This window comes from Phalacrocorax aristotelis, chromosome 2 (genome assembly GCF_949628215.1).
Source record: "Phalacrocorax aristotelis chromosome 2, bGulAri2.1, whole genome shotgun sequence".
Classification (NCBI taxonomy): domain Eukaryota; kingdom Metazoa; phylum Chordata; class Aves; order Suliformes; family Phalacrocoracidae; genus Phalacrocorax; species Phalacrocorax aristotelis.
This window is the reverse complement of record NC_134277.1, coordinates 48,435,665-48,459,870: the sequence shown is the minus strand read 5'-3', so window position 1 is coordinate 48,459,870 and position 24,206 is coordinate 48,435,665. Positions and strand designations below refer to the sequence as shown.

General features: G+C 40.2%; 1 protein-coding gene across 2 annotated transcripts in view; it reads right to left on the bottom strand.

Moving 5' to 3' along the window:
• The window catches only part of TMEM108 (transmembrane protein 108), a 170,104-nt gene that overhangs the window by 72,200 nt on the left and 73,698 nt on the right, over positions 1-24,206 (bottom strand). For both annotated transcript variants that reach the window (XM_075083399.1, XM_075083401.1), the window contains one exon: positions 16,323-16,404. In XM_075083399.1, coding sequence (XP_074939500.1) covers positions 16,323-16,362 — 40 coding nt within the window. In that variant the 5' untranslated portion in view covers positions 16,363-16,404. The remainder of the gene's footprint in view (positions 1-16,322; positions 16,405-24,206) is intronic.

Sequence of the window (24,206 nt, the reverse complement as noted above, 5' to 3'; positions counted from 1 at the left end):
GCAGTTCCTAGGCAAACTTGCCCTAGAGGCAATATCTTAATAATCTACAGTGCCTGATGAATGCACCATAAGGTAGTAGATGAGCTTAATGCATGTACGGCAAACAGGTTGAAATTCTGTTATGCTGAACAACGGACAAATGGATTAAGTAATGGAATAAAAATAAATGAATACTTTAAAACACTGAAATATGTGGCAAATTCAGTAGAGTATGAGGTACCTAGATACATGCAGTTCCCAATCTGTAACTCTTACAGTTTATACAAGCAACAAAGCCCCAGACCTGTCATGAAAATACATTCTCAGTAGTGACCAGAAGTGCTATGAATGATATCAGTGAACGTCTAATGCAGCTACTGATTTTATACATGAAAATGGCAAAAGAGGTGCTTATGACTGGTGATTTATGTCTTCATTAAAACACTTGTCCTTCAAACCAAGCCCTGCAATTCATTGAAACTAACAGGGTCTTAAAATTGGAATGTGTATTATAAATTAATGCATTTTTGATCTTATATAATGACAAGTATAATACTATTGGCATCCTACCTTTCCTGCATAAAAAATAATGCTTGCTGCACTAATACATATTGGCTTACTCAGAAAAGCAAACCTAAGAGTGTAAATCTCTAAAGCTCATTTACCAGAGGCTTCCACAGTATGCTGCCATAACTCAGTCCAGAATTACCAGTTTTGAATTTTCCAACCCTGAGAAGCTCTCAGTTCAGCGTATTGTGCATTTCAGGGCTGTCAAAGTGAAACCACTGCAGCTAATAACTTTATAAAGGGAAAATTCTCTCACTGCCAAATTCATGAGTATTTCCTACTCTTGCACAGACGCATTGTAGAAATATGTTTTGCTTTCTCTTGCATGAAAAAGCAGCCACACATGATTAGCCTTATGGAACAACTTCATTTTCTTTCTTACTACAGCTTTGATGTGCAGGGAACCACACCGATTGGAGAGCAATCCTCCCCACCCTTGCTGGGTGAGCTACTCTAACCCGCTCCGCTCTTCTCCTCCTTTGGTGGTAGTTTCCAAAGGGTTTTACAGCTGCAACAGGGGCAGCTCTGCCAGGCTCCTTCCTCTGCACTTCACAAGGAACACCCAGAAAAGCTGCAATAAGAAATTTGAGGTGTGCATCCTCCTTCGGTGGCTGTAAAGGAGCTACTTCTTTTGGTAACTCATCCCTGGCTGTAGATGCTGAGCAACAAAATACATGGACCTGCAAGGCTGGGCAGGAATTAAACATCACCGTGGTCAGCTAGCTGCTCTTGTGAGCAGGAGGTGGATGGCTGAAGAACTGCTTGACACTGCAAAGCAGAGAGAACTCCTCCCCCTAACTGATCCCATGGCTGAGAAAACAACAGAAACTGAAGAGTCTTTCCTAGCACAATTGTCTTGTTATCTCTGACTGTAAAAAAAAGATGCTCTTGGTTCCCCTCTCTACCAAGTAAATTTTTTTTGCTTCTGTCTTAGCACAGGAACTGAAGGATGCAGAGGAAAAGCAGAGTACCGAACATGAAATAATGCCTCCTCCATTGCTTTTTTTTAGGTTGCTTTTCTCCACGTCTTTTCTGCAAAGCACACCTCATGATGGAAGCTTCCAAAATGAGAAGACTGCACTGCATGCAAAATCAGAACAGGCAATTTTCCCTCTTTGTTTTTCCAGAATTCTCTTTTATAGAAGTTTCCCCTTCTGGTTGCCAGGGGCTCTCAGCAGCAGGAAGGCTGACTGAGCATTGTTATGAAATATAATTTTTAAAAGTCTTTTTATTAATATTTTCCCCAAATTTATTTGTTTCAATAGCAGAAGATTTACTGCGAGTTTTAGAGTTATGTTCAAAAACCATGAACACGAAGGGCGTTGAAAGTATGCAAAAATGTATTGCTTTCCAAAGTAATGTTAATAATACATTTGTGGATAGAGACCCGCTCTGTACTGGTTGAGACAGAGCATGGATGTAATGTATTCACAAGTACTGTGGATAAATCACCTCAATAAATTCTTCATGTTATACTGTAATCTCCAAAAGCTTTCTGACTGGTAAAAATCAGCCTTACTGATCTGTCTGTGGTTCTTCTCACTATCTCATTATTCATCTGCCAGTGACAACTGAAGTTGAAACAACCAATGTCTTTATACATCTGGCACCACAAAACAACTTTACTTTATGAAAGAAAGTCTTGATTGTTTTTTAAAAATACCTGCATCCTCCTGCACACCTCTCCCCCTTGTTCTCCCTCAGCATATCAGATCACACTTTAAAAATATACTTCTCTGTGCTTTGGTTCTCATGAAGGCAGTAGTCAAAGTTTTTCAATAATTTCTACTTAATAAACACAAGAAATAGTTCTTCCAAAATTATCAGTGAAATGGACATACTACATGACAGTCCTTTCTTAACAGCAATAAGCATCATATTCTACTCACAGGTAAACTTTGGAGAAATACATCTCTATAAGCTCATGCATTACTTTAAAACACAACTATAAATATTACTTTGATGATTTAAGTACCAAGGTAAGCCTTGGTAAGCTTGGTCTGAATTTCACAGAGTCATAGAATCACAGAATGGTTTGGGTTGGAAGGGATCTTAAAGATCATCTGGTTCCAACCCGTGCTGCCATGGGCAAGGACACCTTCCACTAGACCAGGTTGCTCAGAGCCCCATCCAACCTGGCCTTGAATACTTCCAGGGATGAGACATCCACAACTTCTCTGGGCAACCTGTTCCAGTGCCTCACCACCCTCATAGTGAAGAATTTCTTCCTCATATCTAAAGTAAGTGTGCCCTCTTTCAGTTTAAAGCCATTACCCCTTGTCCTATCAGTACATGCCCTTGTAAAAAGCCCCTCTCCAGCTTTCTTGTAGGCCCCCTTGAAGTTCTGGAAGGCTGCTGTAAGGTCTCCTTGGAGCCTTCTCTTCTCCAGGCTGAGCAACCTCAACTAGCTCAGCCTGTCTTCATAGGAGAGGTGCTCCTGCCCTCTGATCACCTTCGTGGCACTCCTCCAGACTCACTCCAACAAGTCTGTCCCCTTCTTATGTTGGGGGCCTCAGAGCTGAATGCAGCACTCCAGCTGGGGTCTCATGAGAGCAGAGTAGAGGGGGAGAATCACCTCTCTCGACCTGGTCACGCTTCTTTTGATGCAGCCCAGGATATGATTGGCTTTCTCATGGTTTCATTCCCTTGTGAATGCTGCTGTGCAGAACAAACACACATTGATCTGTCCTTTGCGCTAGATCACAGACTTGGCAACATACCTCTCCTATCAAAATAGTCACTGAACAGGAACAGAAACTCTTGTCCCAGACAGTGACAATATGCATCCAGTCCAAAAAGCGGGATACACAATACGCAGTCTGGAGATACAGCGGGACCATGTGTGATCTCCTTTTCTCCATGGATACGAAGCTTGAATCCCTTCAATCCACAAGATGAAAAAGGCTTTATGCTCATTGATGCCATGCTGACAAGCATCACCTCTGCTAGACCTAAAAACTTCACTTTGAAACACTGAAGACTGAGACCTCCCCATCCCATATAAGTCACGAGACAGTGAGTAAAAGGGATCCTATCATAACTTTGCTGCATCATCTGAAAAGCAGAATACAACTTGCAAATTAAAATATGAGAGTAACCTGTCTCTACTCCATAAACCTCACATTTGCGATTAAATGTGTTAGGATAGGTGTTGGTAACGTCATAATCAAACACCACCTGATTTCCAAATGAGTATTCGGATTCATTAATTCATTTGGATTCATCTCCCATCCTCTGACATTTTGACAGCAGGCACCTAAGAATGCAGAGAACTTTCCCTATAGGGGACACATCCCTTTGAGGATTAAATGCAGGATTATTCAACCAGGAAATTTAATTTTAAAAGACAAGTACTAGGAGACAGATTTCTTTTTTCATTCATTCTTCACACTTTCTGTAATAATCTGAATACTTCTAAAAATAAAAGCAGAAGGATGGCATAACCAATGCCTGTTAATAGAAAAATAATTGGCTTAAATGAGGCACACACTCATATGCACAAAAAATAAATGGCCCAACAATTCTTTTGAGAGTTACAATATTTTTAGCCATATGGTATTTCTTATTAATTGTTATAATTACTAAGAGCCAAATGTGTTCTCAGCACTGTACACAACATCCAAATACTGTCAACCCCTAGCCCAAAATGCTTACAGTTCAGAAGATAAGACAGGTAGGAACAGGAGACACTGAGAAATGCAGCAACAAGAACAACAGCCCAATGTCTCCCCAATATTAGGAGGCGGATTAGGCCTCACTCTTGCAACTGCATCAGGAACATCCCTCTGAAAATAACAAAATGGGATCTAAGCCATTTATCTTCCACAGAGTCAGCAAAGGAAAAGCAGCAGAAAAAAAAAAAAATAGAGGCACGTTTTGTTTTGAGGCTTAATAATTCACACTGGCTCTACGGCATATTTTGGGCCTTTAGCCATTTATGCTAATTGAATGTAACCCTCAAGCTGTTTTTTCTGTGATGGGGGTGCTCTGGATCATGGCCAGCCCAGAGTTGCACAAGCTCCTCACTGAACCATGCCGTGCAGCTGTGGGTCACAAAAAGGCCTGCGAACCAGGGGAATAATGCTGAAAATTTTGATGCACCAGGGAAAACCACTGTGGGAAAGGCATATTGATCTGGTAGGAGTGAAGCACAGTTAACTGGATGTCCTGGTTTGGGCTTGTTGCTACTGCATCCCCACAGCTCTCCCTGCTGCTGGGTTCACTGCCCTGCCTATTTTACATGAGACCAGGAGCAGGGATCATGCACAGCAGGGAGAAGTGGCCTTCTCAGGGCTTTGAATAGCCACATGAAGCCACCAAATGGCATCGTCACCTTCCACAAGACAGATGTGTTTTCTATACTGGGAAATACTAGGAAACACCAATGGATACAGGTACCTTGTAATTCAGAGAAGATCAATAGCCAGGAAGGTAGATAACAATAAGAATTGAGACCAAGACATTTTCCTCAGAATTTCCTTTGATTTCTGAAAGAGATTTTCCTGAGATGAGCTAATCAAGTGTAGGTATACTGCACACCACTCACCCCAGGTTTTCTCTGACTCTGTGAATTACGAAGGGAGGGTACCTTCCTTTTTCCCATAGAAGCCCTTTCTTGGACGATGTACACTAAGCACTCTATCTTATGCTGCCTCCAGTCCAGCCATCTCCACCTCAGAGGCCAGAGGATTTATATCTGATTCCCTGTCAGTCACATACATGCTTTGCAGTGACTTTGCAACTAGGTCCCAGTCATAAATCTCCCAAGAGCCAGGAAAGATGCACTGCAATATGCATAGCTGAGGCCCAGGGTCCTGTTACTCTATCTTGTAGATTATCTCTCTCCTAAGGGATTGTTCTGCTTGAAAAAAGGCTGCTAGTGTCCATTCTTATTAAGCTGCAGCAAATACTCCATTCCTGCACATGCTCCTTGTAAGCTCCTGGGAATCGGTCTCAGAGCATCCTCCCTCCCTAAGCACCTATTACTCTTTCTCTCTCTCTGGCCCAGGCTTCATCCTCAATAACTGTCAGGGCACTTCTGTGCAGCACAGATCGTAATGTGATTAACTTTATGCTTCACAACCTCAGCATTAAGTAGGTCCCGGGGCAGGGATTTGACATGAGGCTCTCAGGCAGGGATAGGGCCCTGATCAGAAAAAACAGCTCTTCATTCCTGAAATGGCAGGACAAAACAGCTTTGTACTAGGTGAAATGGCCAGTTGCTCTAAGGAAGCACTGCCAAACCGAGCACTACTGAAGCGAAAGACATAAAATGGGAGATAATTGCTCCATTCTACGTCCAAGACAAGGCCAAAAGATCACAGGGTTTGAAACTGTTTTCCTTCTCTCCCCGTGCTTTGAGGCTCTGATTAACTCTCTATATACAAATACAAGTGGTTTGCCCTGCAAGCACACTGTTGTCCATTTATCAGGTATTCTCATTGTTTGTTATCTTCACTTTCTTTTCTTTGACATCTTAATTGTGGTGCCTGTATGTTAATTGTTAATGCCCCCAGCAATGAGAAGCTGTCATACCATAATGCATTTGTAGCCTCTACAGGAGCCAGTGGTATCTAATGCTTTAGAAGATACTGCAAAGCCATAATTCTCCTTCCCACGGGATGCTAACTTCAAGAACCAGTACCTTTTTCAAATGCATAAAGAATTAGAAACTTCATGTTAAAGTACTGAGAGCCCCTTGAACGCTGGCCCCAAAGGAATTCCAGCAGCAACAAAGCCCTGGGATTTACAAAATGCACCTATAATCTATGGCCAGAAATCATGCTGGTTTTCACCCAGTTTACACAAAAGTACTGTCACTAATACTCTATGGTTCACTTTGAAAGCCACAATGAAATGTGATGGGGTCTTGTGCAAGTCCACAAGTTTTCAAACTCTTTTAGGTTCTCCTGCAGTGACTCATAACTACTGATGACATTGGTTATGAAGCTATTTAAGACCAATATTCCCCAGGAAGGAGAGGGAATTGCTTGTTCCCTTTCTAGCAATGAGGAAGGTCCATGGGTTAAAGACCACAATGAGATAGTCTGTTGAATGGTCTAAACGTTTCCATCAATAAATTCCAGCAGTATTTTAGCTTTCTACGCAGCGCATGCTTTATTCTGTCACAGGACTGGATATGTGCTTCTACTGGTGATGGCAGTGGCTTGGAAGGTATCTATAAGCACCACCAGTACAGAGTAAGAACATAGTGAATATAGTGAATACATACATAAGAATATAGTGAATACAGAATATGCACCCAATAAATTTGATCAACACAAGTCTTTTAGCGGGTATATGACATACACCTACAGATTGCAACTCTACCTACAATAAGAAATTAATATATCTGCTTTATTAAGAGGAATATGCAGTCATCTCTCCCCACCTTGCATTGCTTCCTTCACTGACAGGGTACAAGAAAGATTTCTTTTCCTTCTTCTCCCAGCGGAAGAAATCAGTTATAACAGAATTAAGAAGTATTGTCTTGTGAGAGCTACTCCAACCATGGCAAGCTGCATGGCAGCATGAACAAGCAAGAGCAGCCCTTGTGGATCAAATGCACGTGGGATTGTATAGAAAGGACAGAATGCTTCTCCTAGACGATGAGACAGATCAGGTCATCAGCTGTAACATTTTAAATTGGAGACTTAAATTAATTGCATAATTTCACTGGAACCTAAATTAATTAGTTAATGTCTACACAATACTGTGACTTTATAAAGTACTGAGTAAGAAGCATGTGTTACCACTAATAGGAACTGTAAATGTGCACTTGATTCAGTGCCGCTTTTTTTTTTTCCCCTTTCTTTATAACTCAGTCTTAGTAAGCCCAGATCAACTCTGTAGTTAGTAAGCATATTCATCAACTCTGAAGCAAAAGGCTTATGTTCTGCACAGTATTACATAGTTTTGAAACAAAGTCTGCTCCCTTACATTAAGAGAAAAGGAATCAGATTTTCCAAAGTATCTCGGCACTTCATTATCAAAGAGACATGTCTGGTTCAATTCTTAAAGCCACCTGCAGACATTTCATACTTAGCTACCATTAAGATGAAAATCAGATGAACACCTGGTTAACTTAGGAAAGTTACTTAGGAAAACTCACTGAATGCCCAACTGAATAGTTGTATATTTGCTGATTTGGAAAACCTGGCCTTAAAATCGTGCCCTTGTCCCTGGATATGACAGGAACCTGGCCTTGAGTGAAAAGAATAGCTCGAAGAACCATGTCATCATCACAGTATAGAAGAAAAGCTAAGTGATGGGAAAGTTAGTGGGACTACACAGCACTATTCTGTCCAAACCTGGAGTGGTGGGTTCTTCCTGAGCACTTGTGACACACATTCTAACAGACACACCAGCCAGCATGGGGACCCGGCTCCTCCACCCCAAGAAAACATGGCCTTGGGGTTGTGGTTCCCTTGCCTTCCCTAGCTGAAGGCATGTGTTTTTAAGTTACTATAGCAGGGGTAGAGTATTCTTCCTACCAAGGTCACTTTTCAAACTCCTTTTGTGGGACATGTAACAAACATCTTCCTTTTATCCAAGTATAATGTGTGTGTGTGTGTGTGTGTGTGTGTGTGTAAATCATGTGAAATGAGACTGTGGGCTTTTTCCAGACCTTGGGAGCACATCCTGCCCTTGAGATTTCAGGCATTAGAGGATATACATAGTTTAAAGCGATAATGTACTACAAAACAATACGATCATACCAATTATGTAGAGGCCTTGATTTGTCAAGGATGTTTTGCAGATGCCTATCTTCAACATAAAGACCAGCCGGATACACTGCTTTGTGAAGCAATGGCTTTATTCCAAAGGCTAACTTAGATGATGTTTCACAGCAAGTTTTTTTTGCAGGTGGAGTTTTGAAGTTTTACACAGAGTTGAACATAGATTTTGGCATATGCTCAGGTTTTTTGGAGATCTGTTGTAGAACTGGAGAGGACATCAATATATTTGCTATTCAGAGGTGGGACAGGGATAACAACCATCACATGCTGCCAAGTTGGATGACACTTGGTTTTATAGGTATTTCTTCCAAACGTTTTCCACAGCCTGCAATGAGCTTTGTTTTATAAGTATTTCTTCTAAATTGTTTATACAGCCTGCAGTAAGCCACAATGGACACATACATGAGTGACTGAAGTAGGCATAACCTCCACAGTTAGGTCTTCCTTGTTTAAAAATAATGGCATGTAGAGTGCCAAGGGGTGGGTGAAGGGAAAAGAGTTCAAAGGCTTTGCAAAAAATCAAGAAATTTTTAACATTTAAAAGTTCCAGTACCTAACACAGTAGTATAAATATCACTGTATTACTGATACCAGTGGTACATGTCCATGTGCATGGCAGTTCACACATGGGGGAATATCAGACAACAATGTATATTAAGTATCTAACAGTTAGCCATTTTTCTGTCTTTCTCACAGGAACAGTGTCACAGGCATTGAAAATTCATGAACATTAGACACGAGTGTGTGTGCTGACATAAAAAGTTTCTCATGTCAAATTACTGGAACACAGTCCAAGAGAGATTCAAGCCTATGGCTAGTGGCTGCTGTAGGAGCAATCTGACTGGTGCTAAGAGCTCTAGTTACATATTTAACCGATTTTGCTGGATTAGGGTTTGATTGCAATATTGTCAAAAAACATACCAACGTCTCTTCGGCACAACCAGCAAGAAAAGAAGGCTTTGGGGAAGGAAATAAATCTTTGACAAGATATTTTTGTTTTATAATGCAACATATCAAATCAAGCTGGGAACATGAAGGATGGGAATAAAATCCCAATCCTACTAAAGTCAGCGAGGGTTTTGCCACCGAACTCAATAAGACCAATATTTCATGGTCACTAGGCTGTCTGCATATCATTAATTCTTCTTCCTCCACTTGACTTGATGCTGAGTCTCAAAGACACACACATGAAATTGCACAAGCTGCTAAGTCTCTGTTCCTGAACTTTCATTTCTATTAGAGATGGATGAATAGACTTTTGAAAGGGAAAATAGAGAAAAGTCAAATTTGTACTCCTGCCTATTCACTCTTCCTCTAAAACATCTCTCTCAAGGCTTGAGGCGAACAATACTGAATCTAAAATAGAGGATTAGGCAGATACATTGTCATACGATGGGGATCACTTCAGGTCCAAAACACAAATAATTCAAAACATAAGATGGAAATAATATTGTGGATTCATTTTTTACCTATCAAATTATTGTTTTAACAAGACAGAAAGGAATTTTAAAACCAAATCCTTGCAGCATTTTCCAACTTGGGTAAACATCCATATTTATATGTATGTATTTAATGTCTCTTCATCTTATAGCACAATGGTCATGGACATTGTTACCAGAAGGTCCCACAACTAGCGTGTGAATGCTTGATGAATACAAACACCAGGAAGTTATCCATGTTCTCATTAATTCTGAAAAACCTACAGGGTTCTAGTGCAAATAGTACAAGTATAAGCATAAATTGAAGGTACTTAATGCCAAGAACATAATCAGACTATCAAATGATATGTGCAAAGGCACGAGTTGCTTGCTTGCCAATAGAAAGAGCAAATATTATAACTGTAACTCTCTGTTGGCTTTTTATCCCAAATTCAGTATCAAGGACTTAAACCATGACCTGAAAGGCTACAGCCCCATGTCTATTCCACATCTTTCTGTGTTTCAGCAAATCTGCAAGAACAGTGGAGAAGTTTTCACAATATATTAGTTTTCACAGTAAGTTTTTTGGGAGGGTTGCTATGTCCTAAATTTCTGTCTGCTCTTGTTCTGCAGAATAAGGCAGAACATCCCCTCCTGTAGGGGAATAGACAGGGATCGGCAACCGGAAAATCACGGGATGTGACGGAAAGATAGACTCCTCCCCATAGGAGTGGCAGGAACAGGAAGCGCAAGAGCTATATAAGCGTGTGACGCAGCCAAATAAACGGACATTTTGTATCCATCATATTGATGTCTGTGCATTACTGTCCCCAGGGTGGGTAGAGCCCTGTGTCCCGGAGATATGCGGCCCAAGATAAGTTCTCCCGTAGAAGCGTACAGCTACACCCTCCCCAATACAAGTATCTCAAACTCTTTAATAAGTTTGTGCAATCTGTGAAATGCTACCAAACTGTTACATCTTTAAGGGCAAGAATGTTCATGGAACCAGCAACTTTAAAATAAATACTGCAAACTATTCATGGAAACAGTCTCAGGTTTAGAATCACAAGAGCCATCCGATTCACAGAGTTGTGCTGATCCAGGCAGGGAGCAGGAACACGCTCTCCTGGGTGCATGCAGCTGAAATCTCACTAAAGGGCACATCAAGGACGCTGGACCCTACATCTGATAAGAAAATGCGTATTCAATTTAGTTTCTTTATAAGGTGTATCTGTTTGCTTTTAAAGCTACCTTTAAAAAGGTCTGTTTTCCAGGAAGGGATCACAAAATGGAAGGTTGCAGCTTCTTTCAAGAAGGCAAAGTTTTTGCTGAGAAACTGAAGCAACAACCTTTAATTGAATTCTGGGAAAAGCAAGTGTTGATGGACTGCTTGCAGCGAGCTGCCCGATGGGCAGTCTGTTACCAAGCCACGTGACTTTCAAACACAAATGCTTCAGCCCAGTGAGTATCCCAAAAAGCTTTGTACATGAAACACTGCATACCCAGAGGCTGTTTACCTTTCTAATTTTTAAGCAAACCAGATGGAATCTGCTGCTGGATAACCACTCCCTGCTGCTCTCGTTGCCTAAGCTAACACCTACCATCCTAACAGAGCACAAAAATGTTGTTTTCTTTTCTCTCTGTGAGTCCTCGTGAATGATAGGAAGAGTCTCTCTGCTGATCTGTATCAAGTGATCCCCAGTACCTTTATGTCAGCTGTATGTTTCTACTGCACGGATTAATTATACATAGCTCGTGAAAACTGAGACTCCCTCTGCTGAAGCAAGCAGGCTCATTTGCACTAAGGACACAGTACCTAGTGGTCACAGGATCAGAGGGTCTGATGGGAACTTTTGAAATAATCTAGATGACCTCTGTCTCCCTGAGAGATGGTTTTTTTTTTTCCATTCAGTGCTTCAGTTGCAGACTAAAATCCTCCTGACTTGTCTGTTCTAGCGTTTCAATGTCCTACCCTGCTAAAGTATTTTTGCCTGATGTCTAACATCAAGCTGCCTGCTCTATAAATCCACTTCTTCATGTCTTTTCTACTACTATGGGCAGGGAACAGGTTATTGTCCTGCTTCTGGCAGTAGTCTTTTTTGTAGTTACCATGCCTCCCCACTTGGTATAAACGATCCACATGTAACTGTATAAACGAGCCATCAGTGCATACCATCTTATTAATACCATGTAATTATTCACAGATGGTACTTGGCAATAGAAACAGGAGTCGGTGGGTGTTGGTTCCTATTAGAGGCAATAGGAATTAGGAGATAATGCTGCGCAGCACCTTTCAGAAGGCACTGAGAATTGGGTCTTCTCTAAAACAGGAATTTAACAAAGTCACATTGCTTATCAAATATTTATGAAAAGAGGGATGAGCCCCTGGACTTGCTTCAGACTCAAATGGAGCACTGGCTTGTGCTAACCCTTTCTATAGGGTGAAATTCACTGCAAGAGACTTAACCAAAAGGTGGTCAGGCTGCCAGGTAAAAATGGGGAAGGTGAGCTGCATCCACAGCAAGGGGATACATTTGTGACAGCCTGAATTATAAGGCATGGCCACTCACTGCCATTTTTGCTCAGTTTGCTAGAGAGAGCGGTGCAAGCCTGTACATAGGAGATTCTTTCTATTGATATTACTGGGCATTGTGCCAGGCCTCAGAGATGAAAGAGTGATGCTTGGGAACACAGTAAGTGATAATGGCATGAAGAAACACTCAGACTGGCATTTATTTCCAGATGCTATGGTGACAGGCCCTCATACAGACACTGGTGCCGTAAGTAAACAGAAAATAAAAGTCCTTCCATTTTTCAGGAAAATAAATGCCTGAAGAAGAAAGTCATAAAGCTCATGTGCCAAGGGCTTCACCAGTTACCTTTCTCCACATTTTTCTCTTGTTTATATGTAACTCAGAAGCCCTTAGTGAACAGTGCATGCATGGTAAATTATAATGTGCATGTTTTATTACAGAAAATACAGACATATTGTGGCTCATGCTGTAGGGCTTAAATCATCACATTAGGTCTTTATAAAAAATGGAGATCGCTCAGCTTCAATGGAAAGGCATTTGCATCTTCATCATTATGGAGTCAACAAACTTCATCCATAAAGATGTGCCTAGAACAAATGGCAGCAAATTGTGGACCCATGTTTTCCTTTAATTGGTCCTCATCAACTCAATCTAGCTAGTGACTTCAGAGAGCTCTCTCTAAGAAATATCTTCCAAATTTTTTGTTTCAATCTTATGGTTTTTTTTAAACATCTTACAGATTTCAGATTACACAGAATCTTTGAAGATACAGTTAGAAAGCACTGCTTCTTTACAGTTACATCCCACGTTTAATCACTTATTCATAAATTATGAATGAATAGAGGTAAAGTAGCATCGCCCAGATCCCCTGTCCTGGGCCAAATGTAGCACTGCAATTTTTACAAAGTCTACCTCTTGACAACTGGGATCAGATTCAAGCCAGCTACAACCATATTCAAGAGAGCAGCTGCTGCTAGTGCCATTTTCACATACTATTCTTGATCAGCATAAATGCATAGAATATGCTCTTTTTGGAAAGCACAGCAGAAGAATATGGATGGCAATAGACTATTTACATAACTCCTCTAAAATTCACAAAAGAAAAGGACATATGCTACATTTAAAACCTTATTTAGATATGGGCCTGACTTTTAAAAATACAGCTAACAAATCCCACTAGTCTGTAAATCAGATGGATATCTACATGTTTTCTTCTAGCCCCAAAGCCAAGCAGTCCTCATGAGTATGAGGGTCCCACAGTCTCAGACACTGCACTGACACAGCTGAACACAGCACAGACAAACAGAGGCGCAAACAAATACACAGAAGTGTTTAGCCACTACTGGCCCAGTGGCACAACTGGGGCTCAACCAAGATGTGAGAGACCCCATAGCAACAGACCAGTTTGGGGTTGAAACTGCTTCTTCCTACATTTCTTAGCCACAGGCACACTCACACAAGCACAGAGAGTTTTGTCTCTCCAGCTGATCACTGTTTCTACAAAAACCACCAACACTTTGGTCAAGCCATCCCAGTTTTTGACTCACAAGGGTACATATATAAGGCACATATCTCTCTATAGCCCTAAGTCTCAGTTTATCACTCATAACATAGCGGACAAGATGAAAATGCTGCCGCATCAGAGAGGCAGCACCATGGACCCGCTTGTTGCAGTCGCAGATGAGGAAGGCAGGTAGCCATAGGACACTGGTGAATCAGCCCAAAGTAGAACATCCTATTTTAACACTTTCTCAGAAGGTTTTTTTTTTCTCTGTATAATAGCAGCAGTTTTCCCTCTTTTGTGCAAATGAAACAAATAAGACCATGCTGCAGGCCCCTGTTTAGCATAAAGAACAGTTACAGGAAACACATTAAAGTCATTTCCTCTTCCTTGGTTGCAGAATGCTCTCTCTGGAGATTGTTTTTAGTATTATGGCATATTATTGGGGGAAAAGTATTATTTGGGGAAAAAGTGAGCTTAGGTGACACACCTATAGGGCATCAAAAAGAAAACTGATTTAATAGGAATTAAGTAACTTGGTGGATCTTGCCATAGCCTTCTTACAAACCAGCCAACCAAACAGCGAGTGAAAAAACTCATTCCAGATGCGCAAAATATCTCTTCTATAGATAGAGCTGTTGCGTTTGTGAATGATAACTGCTTTTAGTACACATATTTCCTGCACTCTGAGAAATAAAACAGTTTGTCTGTCAGTAGAAATAGTATGTTCAGAATCCAGATTTTCAAATTACATAATGGAGTTCACAATATTGTTGCTATTTATATTACTTATATATATGTGTGCATATGTGTGTGTGTGTATATATATATATATATATAGTTTGCTCAGTCTTTCCCCTCTTCATTTTCAGTGTTCCTCTATTTGCTGCCTAGATCTTCAACATATTACCCCAAAAATTATAGTTTAAAGCAGCAGGGATAACAATGGGGAATGCTGCCAAGCAGAGAACCATGATATTGAAAAAATTTACAGAAAGACCCAACACTGTGATAGGTTGTATGTAGAGTATACATTCCCTTTTTCCCCGACCATGTTGATAGAAATGTATTCATACTGTTCAGTTTCATATCTTCATTACAATGAACCTAATGTTGCTCCAGCAACTGAGATAATTTTAGGATTAAGTTACTATTCAACATGTAGAAACATGACAAAATGTGATGTAAAGTAATTCTGGGTCCCTAGCTATTGTAAAACTACCACAGCCCCCGCTGCTGTCAGTGCGTTTCTGGTTACAGTTCTCACGAAGGAGCTCCCCAGCTTTGTGCTCCAGCCAGGCACCCAGCCTCCAGGAACCAAAGGTATGCTGGCCAGGTCACCTAGGCACATCTGGCCTAGTTTATGTTCGTTAGAGCAAAACGGTCTTGGGTGCACCTCTGGACTTCCTCCTCAGATGCCATGAAGACAAAGTTGAATTTCTCCTGTGTCATAGGAGAAGCTGTAAATAAGAATAGGAACACCAGCCAATCTAGAACTAAAAACGAATCTCTCAATTTCTAACCTGATGGTAATGAGTAAAGCAAAGATATGATATTAACCAGATTTCTATAAGTCCATAAAATATTTGTTAGACTTAATTTTCACACATGCCAATAAAAGCAATGGTCATTGCATTGCTCATTCCGTGCATACTAAGCATGATTTTCAGGTGTCTGTCTTGCTTGGACCAGAATAAGAGAAATCCATACAAATCTGTGTACTGTAATACATATCTTAAGTCAGAAATTCTGCTGAAGAGACAATATAAAACTACTTTTTTAGATTCTTACTGTAAATTAGCGATTTCCTTTGTAAAACATAAAAAAGAGAGTGATTACACTTACATTTTGCCTATTATTATTTTATTTAAACTGTAAGATTTTGAAGAAAAGTTGCTGTTTGCAATGTTGACACTACAAATTGTCAACATACAGATATGCCTGAACAGTGTCAATAAGGTTTTACATTTAAAACCTTGCTTTACTCCCTTGAATAGGGGAAGCAGTCCCCATCTACACAGCCTAAATTTCACCTGAGTAATTTTGCTGGACTTTCATACTGGATGACTCTTCTGAAAGCCAAAACTTAGAAAAAAGAAACTAGTCATCTCAGGAAGTGACACAGAATTCAGGGCTGTGTGAATCTGGGACTCCCTTCCCTCACTTGTAGATCTTTTATTGAGACCCCAGCACCAGAAGTGCCATATGGCATGTATCCCTTTTATCCGCTGAGAACTAGACAAAACCCATGATTAAAAAAATGTGACATTATTTCTTCCAACCACCATCCTCCTCTGCTTTTGCATCTCATTTTTCTGAGGGTGTTCACAGTTGCAAGGCACAGCAAATCACTTTTACTCTGTAAAGGCTCTGCAGAATCAGCTGACGCTTCAATTAGTTTTTCTAATACCTCTCCAAATACCTCAGTTAACAAGACAATTTAACTTCCATATGCGTCCTCCAGGTACCTGAAGAAAGGCACATGGTTAAGTACCTCGCTGAATTATGCCCTGCATGAATATTAATATCTTAAGTAAGGATTTGAATACTTCCTTTCTTACAGAAAAAAAATATATTTACTTACTAAACAGTTGGCAATAGAGGACCTGTAAGCTTCTCTTCATGGTATCATGTGGTCCTGCTGGTCTGCCAGTTTATTCATGATTCTGTCAAACAAATCAAGAGAAGAAGAAAATTATTTACCACAAAATATATGTTCTATTGTTATACCCGTTGATTACAAAGTAAGACGAAGCTTCCCAGGAAAACTGTATGATTAGCAATGGGAAATTGCCTAACTGCGCTTTGCTTGTGTTAGCTGTGGTCTCCAACTGCTTGGCAGTGAAGGGTAGAGCAACGGCCAAAAAGGGGAAAAATTCTCAAGAGTATACAAGATACACACACTGAGAACTACTTCCATGTTTTGCCTATCACTTGATAAAATCAGTCTTACAAGAGTCTTTTTAGTTTGGAGAAAGGATCCTCACTCAAAGAGCAGACATGAGATGCGGACACCACCAGGCAGCTGTGCTGGGCACACAGGGCTGGAGCCTCCTGCCCGAGTCTCACATTTTCACATTCCTCAAGAAGTACAACGAGGAGAAAATCCACCCTCCTTTCCCAATCAAAACTTCAGTGGTGCCGAAGCGAGGAGATCCCAAACTGTGCTGAAGTGGTAGCAGAGAGGACAGCTTTGTCCTGGCAGTTTTTAGCTTCATGTTATCCAGCTGTTTTAGCTCACATCACCTCCTGACCTACCCCACCAGCTACCTCGGGCTGCAGCTAAAGCAACTGGAGATTCTTCTCTATGTCCTTGGAAACTTTCTCTTTCTCCTAAACTGAACCTCATAATTCTTCTAACTGCTGTCTGAAAATGGGGTGTGGCAAAAAAAATATCTGAACACCCCATCTCCCCTCCTTTGCCCACTTGGGGAATGACTAATAACACTTTATGTGTCCTCAGACAGTATTTTCAAATACTTGTCACAGACACCGTTCACCTCAGTTTTAAAAATATTATGAAAAAATTAATCCCAATCATGCTGATATTAATTATTCATCTTGTGAGAAAATAAATGCATAAATCAGAAGTGAAAAGCAAATGTAGTCCCAAAGCACTGCTGTGAGTAATGTATCACTGAGTACCCAAAGACAACACAGCATTTAAGCTCTTCATTCCATAAAAAGGCATTTGGTAAAGATTCATAACCAACTTTGAAAGATAGGACACTGAGATCATCCTCCTAAAATGCCTCTTGTCAATATGAAATAACGTGTAGTATCCTCTAGTTTTCAGTTTAACATAATTTCATTTTCTGAACTCCTAGGGACGTTTCTGAGTCATTTTAACATGCCCTTACATAAATCTTTCAGAGCTTATTTAAAATGCAATCTTAGAGGCATAAAATAAACAAGTCAAACCAATGAATTGCACCTTTGAGCTGAATAAATGCTGAAGAGTTTGTGAAAACAGAACTATGTTTGACTTTAATGTGGAAACCTCAGAAGGATCGTGAGTTTTCTTGTCTGTGTTCTGTAACAAAACCCAAGCATCTTTTGTTATTAGATGCAAAAGTTTATGTACACAAACACAGTGTTTTTGGATTCTCCCATGCCTTCCTTTCCGTTTAAAACTGGACCTTAAAAACATCTAAGTAACTTGCAGAAATGTCAGTATTTCCAAGGAGTTTTCTCCTAAATGAAAGCAATCATCTGTGAATTAATTTACTACTTTTTAATCAAAATCAGAATTAGACTTATGCCGTTGTTTCATCATGAAAACTTGCTGAGGGACTCCTGTCCCTTTCTCTGTAAGATTTACCAAACAACAAAGCAGACATAGTTAAAAACCTTCACAGTCTTTATGCATAAATAGACGCCATATAGTCTGTTACAGCACTTTTCAAAGATGCATATACAAAAAGTCTATGTTTAGCATCCGTTAAGATATTAATAAAAACATATGCAGGAAAGGACAAGAAACAGGTAAGCCACTGACAATGTAGATTCCATATCCCCAAGGGCTCTGATTGTAAGTACAAGCACTGACCCGTCTGAAATCATAAAAATACAGTGGAAAAAAGGGAGAATCTGCAACTGCAACCCTAGGTCCACATTATTTACTTTGTATCATTTGAACTGTGCTTGGCAACTGTGACGTGATAGGGTTTTTGACTGTGAACCACAATTTTTTCATATTTTTCTTGCGTCTCCATGTTAAAGCTACCCATAATGTATAATGGTATTTGCTTATAAATTCTGGTATTGTTGTTACAATAAATGGAGTGCTTTTCTGTATGTATTTATTTAGATAGGACTTTCAAGGGTAATTTAGCCTGTGCTAAGAAATAGGAACTAGTGTGCATATAGGGAAAGAAAGAAAGGTTAATACTGGAAAACTTTCACTGTGTTCTTTTGTTGCCCTTAGTTAGAAGATTTGTCTTTTTGACTACATGCCATAAAATTATACATAGAGAACTCAGTGAAGATGTATAAACCAAATGGTGCCATGAGTTTACACCTCTCAATTTCTTCAAAGTACTCAGTGGGACAGAGTTAAATTTAAATGCAACCGGAAAGTATTGAAATTAAACTTTCCATAATTTTTAATAGCTCATTTCATGTGTACAGGAAGTGCATGAAAACCAAGGATTTATTTTACAGATATTTTAAGGCAAGAGGCATGTTATGAGATTTATTTATATACATTTGGACACCAAATCACACCAATGATGGCTTTCCAAAGGCAGACGCTGCTTGCAACCACTATCAATGCTGCACACAAAGTTCAGGCAGATGAACCATCATCCCGTTAAGTGCATGAATCAAGACCTGACATTAGAACAGGGGAGCCACTGCTGCACCTACCCACGTGAAAGCTCCAGTGAGCCCATTACACCATCTTTAACATTAGCTGCTGGTAGTACTGTAGGGAAATAACATGTGAAACAACATGAGTGTGAAGTAATCCTTACACCCTGGCACAGAGTGCTCTATTTCCAGCAACCCTGAACTGAATGCAGTATCTGAGCTGCCATGTTTTTTTAACTTGACAGTAGTTATTCTGTACTTATCGCCTCTGTATCATACACAATTCTAGTATTTCATTAGGCCATTTAGAATATTTTTCAAGCTGAGGAAGTCTCGTCTTTTTGCTTCTTCCATACAGAAGGTACACCCTATGTCTGATAATCATCATGCCTTAGGCTGTACATATCCCTTCGAGTTTGGATCTGAGGATTAGCGAACAAAACTGCATGCAGCCATAAAAACTTGGGTGTATACTGGATTTTCATATTGGACAGTGATGTTTCCTCTTTCTTCTCTACTTTGTTCCTTTGTGACGGCTGCTGAGCTTTACTCCACTGTTTTATAGAGCTGCCTGCTACAAATCCCTGAATGGCAATTACTCATCTGGAGACCCTCCTCAGGTATGTAGAGCTAGGGCTGGTTTTTGCCCATGTACGTGACTCTGCAATTATCAGCACTGAATTTCATCTGCCATTTTACCACCCGATCACTTCCTACCGTGACATTTCTGAGAGATGGCAACGAAGGGCGGTATTATTATTATTATTATTATTTTATAACAAACATACACCTATTCTATATAACAGCTTCTGAAGTTGCCACAGTTTCAACACTAATACTAATTTCAGCAGCTCCCAATCACAGTTCAATCATGGAAAATCTTCTATGTATCTAAAAAGAGAAAGCAAAGATTCATGGTCAGGCATTTGAAAAGCTGCAGAGGAAACCTCCTTTCTGAGTATCAACCCATGTCCAGCCATCACAGTATTATCTCATGGCCATGCAGGCACACCTAATCCAAAAGTTCTTTTCCTGGAAGTACCTGTCTTTTGTAGTCTTTAGCTTATGGATTTCTTTTGCAGGTCTTCTGTGATAAACACCTTTATTTATCACATGCAAAAAATATTGAGTGGCTGGTAGCTGAGAGAGCTCCAGTTCACCAACCCACGTTTTCTTAAATATCTAGGCATGCAGTCTTAGGCACTAATAGATTAGCAGGGTTGTACACATGCAGACAAAAAATACAGATACACTGCCAGTTCCTGACCTTGGGCAGATTAATGTAAAACCAGAGTACTGCCACTTCTTTTAAATATACCGTCACTTGCAAGAAGAAAAAAAATCGGAAGTGAAGAAAAACAAGAACAATAGTAATGGAAAAAAGAATACATTTGGAAAATGTGTGTTAAACTTTAATAATTGAAAATCTAATCTGAGTACCTCAGTTTTGTACCCATTTTATCCTCACTCTATTCTTTAACGCTTCCCTGAGTTTTCTCAGGAGTGCACTTCTCCAAAATACTAATTTTAGAACATACTGTGCTTTAATATTTGATAAGCCATTCTAAGTATTTGAGGGAATTAGCTGTTACAAATATACCAGATCTTTGATTAAGATTAAAAAAAAAAAAAAAAAGATTCTTAGCCTTGATTTCCTAGATCCATATTTAGGTCTCCAAATAAATGGGCATATTCCCAATTACTCTGAACACCCACTGTCTCTCCTCTGAAAATCAGGGAATAAAGATCTAATTATGACTTCTGAGGTTTTTCTATATTGTAATTCATATTGATGCGCCTACTGATATATTTTGAAACAAAGTAACAAAACTAGTGCAAGTGTGTACTCAAATCCATTTCAGTTTAGAAAGACCCATCTTCAATAGTTAAATTAGTGGAAATCTGCGTCCAGAAAAGGCGTCATGTGCCTATCCCTCAGACACCTGTGTTTGAAAATACCAGCTAAGCATTTGGTGTCTGAAAAGGACTTACATATTTTGCCCTTTTTAGTGCACAATATTTCACACATAGTTTATCTTACACAGGATGATGAATAGATGTGTGAAATCCCTACGGACAGCTAGCAACATTGTCTTTCAGAATAAGTGATCCCCTCAACTTCACAGGTAAATTAAAGAGGACAATGAAGACATAATGATGAATAGAAGACAAAAGAGCCCAAAAAAGCTGACAGCTCCTGGACATTCATTATGTCTGATGAGGAGAAAAAAAAAATACCAAGGGTACCTTAAATTAAAGAAAAATTGGAAGGGGACAGGAGCGTTGAAGCAAAGCTAACAGTCAGTGCAGAACCCTTTTTCTTTGTGAGTCTGTCAAAGAGAAACCAGCAGACTGAAGTAAAGAAGCTGAAAAAAAGGGTAATGGAAAGAGGAGATGGGCAAAAGACCTGCCACTTTCATCCCCTGAAGCACCCAAACTTTATTATTTTATTTCTGACTACCTTCTCTCCTCTGTGGATCATTCTGGAAAGAAGAAAAAGCTACATCACTGACAGTTTTCAACTATATTATTCCTGGTTCTGCAGAAAATGAAAGAGGAAAAGACGACACACTCAGAAGTTCTTCTACCTCCAGTCATTGCTGAATCCCCAATCAAGGAAACATAATCTTGACCCTTTGAATACCATACTGTCCTGTGATGTCCAATGAATGCCTTACAAGATAGCAACGGCAGATGCTCCTCACAGCTCAGAGAACTGTGACTCCCCCAGCAGTTACCCAGCGTAAACTCCACCACCAAGGTCTTCACCCACTGCTTCCCACAGGTCGGTCACTCAGAGGGTGTTCAAGTGTGGCTCATAAAAGGAAGCAGGTGTACTTTTATTGACCACGCAGGGCTCAAGCACAACTTCATGTTTTCCTGTTTGCGTGATTTGTTTCATAATTCAATGGCCTACTTCCACAATCCAGCTGTTATCTTGCAAAATTTATATGCTAAAAAGCTTCGGGGCATGCTAATAAAAAGACAATTAACTTGCAGCAATAAGATTCCTCCGAGCAAGAATTCTGTGTTCTTGTTCAATGTGTGCCACATTGTCTGCTGTGACATATTTCCCACTGCTTGGAACATGCAAACTATCGTTACCATCTTTCTTCGTAACGTCCTCAATGCAGCATTTTTGATATTTATGTTTCCTTTATACTTCAATCTTTTAGCACTTTGGAATGGATTCCTCTTTGCAGATCTAAGAAAGAACATTTTACATCTACTTCCACAATTACGCTCAAAAGTGTACAACCTTCGCTTTCCTAAGGTCTCCAAAGACCATCCAGAAAAAAAACCCAAAACAACCACCCCAAAGCCTTTCTTCTCTCTGCCTTCAGAGGCAGAGTGTCTACAATACTCACTGAGCTTGAGCCTAGTTGTTCTTGTATTGGTGTTTGAATCCATACCTTCCCATTACCACAGAGATAAACACAAATCAAGAAAAACACACTGAGAAAGCAGTGTCAATACACAAGGAAAACCTGGCAGTAATTGCTCCCTCTTCCCCAGTTTCTCTGCTTCATCATTAACTTTTGAAATCCCAATTCCCCCATGTCTGCTAACAAAATAGTTCAAAAGACTATGTCCCCACAGTCCTCCTCCCAACCGTGACACTGTCTCCATGAATAGTCCGAGGCTAGATGATCACCTAAAGGCTACTGTCATTAGCGTGGTGAGTGGAGGACATTGTCAGCTAACTCATCTTCATCATCTTGCTTTATTCACATGTCAAACCTGGGGCATGCTGATGAAAGGGAAAGGGAGGAAAGGCTTACACTGTTGGGGCTGACAGCCATAAAAGTAGATGGACACAAAGAATCTTACGTCCAGGTGACCATGGCCAGGGGAAGAACTTAAGTTGAAAAAGGCCAGGTAACACTGCTGTTGCCTTTGGCTGTCAAGTGCTTTGATGTCTGCGGTAATCTTATGAACAATCACTGAAACAGCCAAGGGCAAGTGTTGAAATGATAGGAAAAACAGAGAGGAAAAATACCAGGGTATAAATGAAAGGTCATTTAACATGAGACTTCTCTGCTTTGATGTGTGCCTGCCCTCCAGCAAGCTTGAGCCCCATGACCTTTTGGGAAAAGCTGTGACAGGCAGGGCTACTATCTTAGCTGATTGTAGCCAAGAAGTCCCAGAAACAGAGATAGGAATAACTGTAAAGCACTAGGCTATAGAACGTCCTTCATAGTGCACCGGCAGCGCAAGGGACTATTTCTTGATTTTGCTCTTGATTATCTACCATTAGCAAATACTTTTGAAGGCAACTCCAGTGGGAGAGGAGTCTGAACATCAATTGTTCTGGTTGCTTCTTATTCCTGTGGGTGCACAGACATGACTTTCTGGGTGTGTCTGTCTGTCCACTTGTAGAATAATAAGCAGTCTGTCCTTTTTATCGCTCATCTCTGTGGAGCTCTGAGAAGTTAATATTTTCATAAGGATCAAACTGACTTAGTAGCTATAGGGATTATTAGAATTTGGTCATTAATAGACATTCAGGGTGGAGAGAAGAGTCTCGTGTGCATTTTAAAACTTTTATATGTTTGGATTTGGATCCAGCAGCATTTGCTCCATTTTTCTCCTACACTATTAATTAAGCTACACTGCTTAATAGTTAGATATTATTTTGTTGCTGTTATACCACACACAAAATACTTTTCTACTTGCTGACGCGGAAGTCAAGGACACAGCACACAACCAATATGATCAAGCAAATGTCAGTTTATTACAGACACAGCACAGTTAATATAGCTCTTTAACCATCTTATCACACACAAGCCCATGGTTAATTGGTCAGTATGGCCTTGGGCTTTATCACAATGACAGCCACTAGCAGCGCCAGCAACTCCCGAATGTGGATTGCCTTGGTTTTGCTAAACTGTAACAAGACACTCCTGCCGACGGTATGGGATATGGGCCCTGTTGACAGAGTAGCGTCTGTGGCCAACCTTGGAATTTGCAATTTATTAGGAAGACGTAGTGCCATCCTGCACGTCCCCATAGTAAGTTTGTACAATGCCACTTTGTAAGTCTTGGAAAATGCAAAATCACATTTGTTAGTAACAGCTTCATACATTGGTTTTAACTTGCAACATCCTTGAGGCCTTCTTGTTCACAGGCAGATTAAGTCCACACAGTCTGAGTCTGG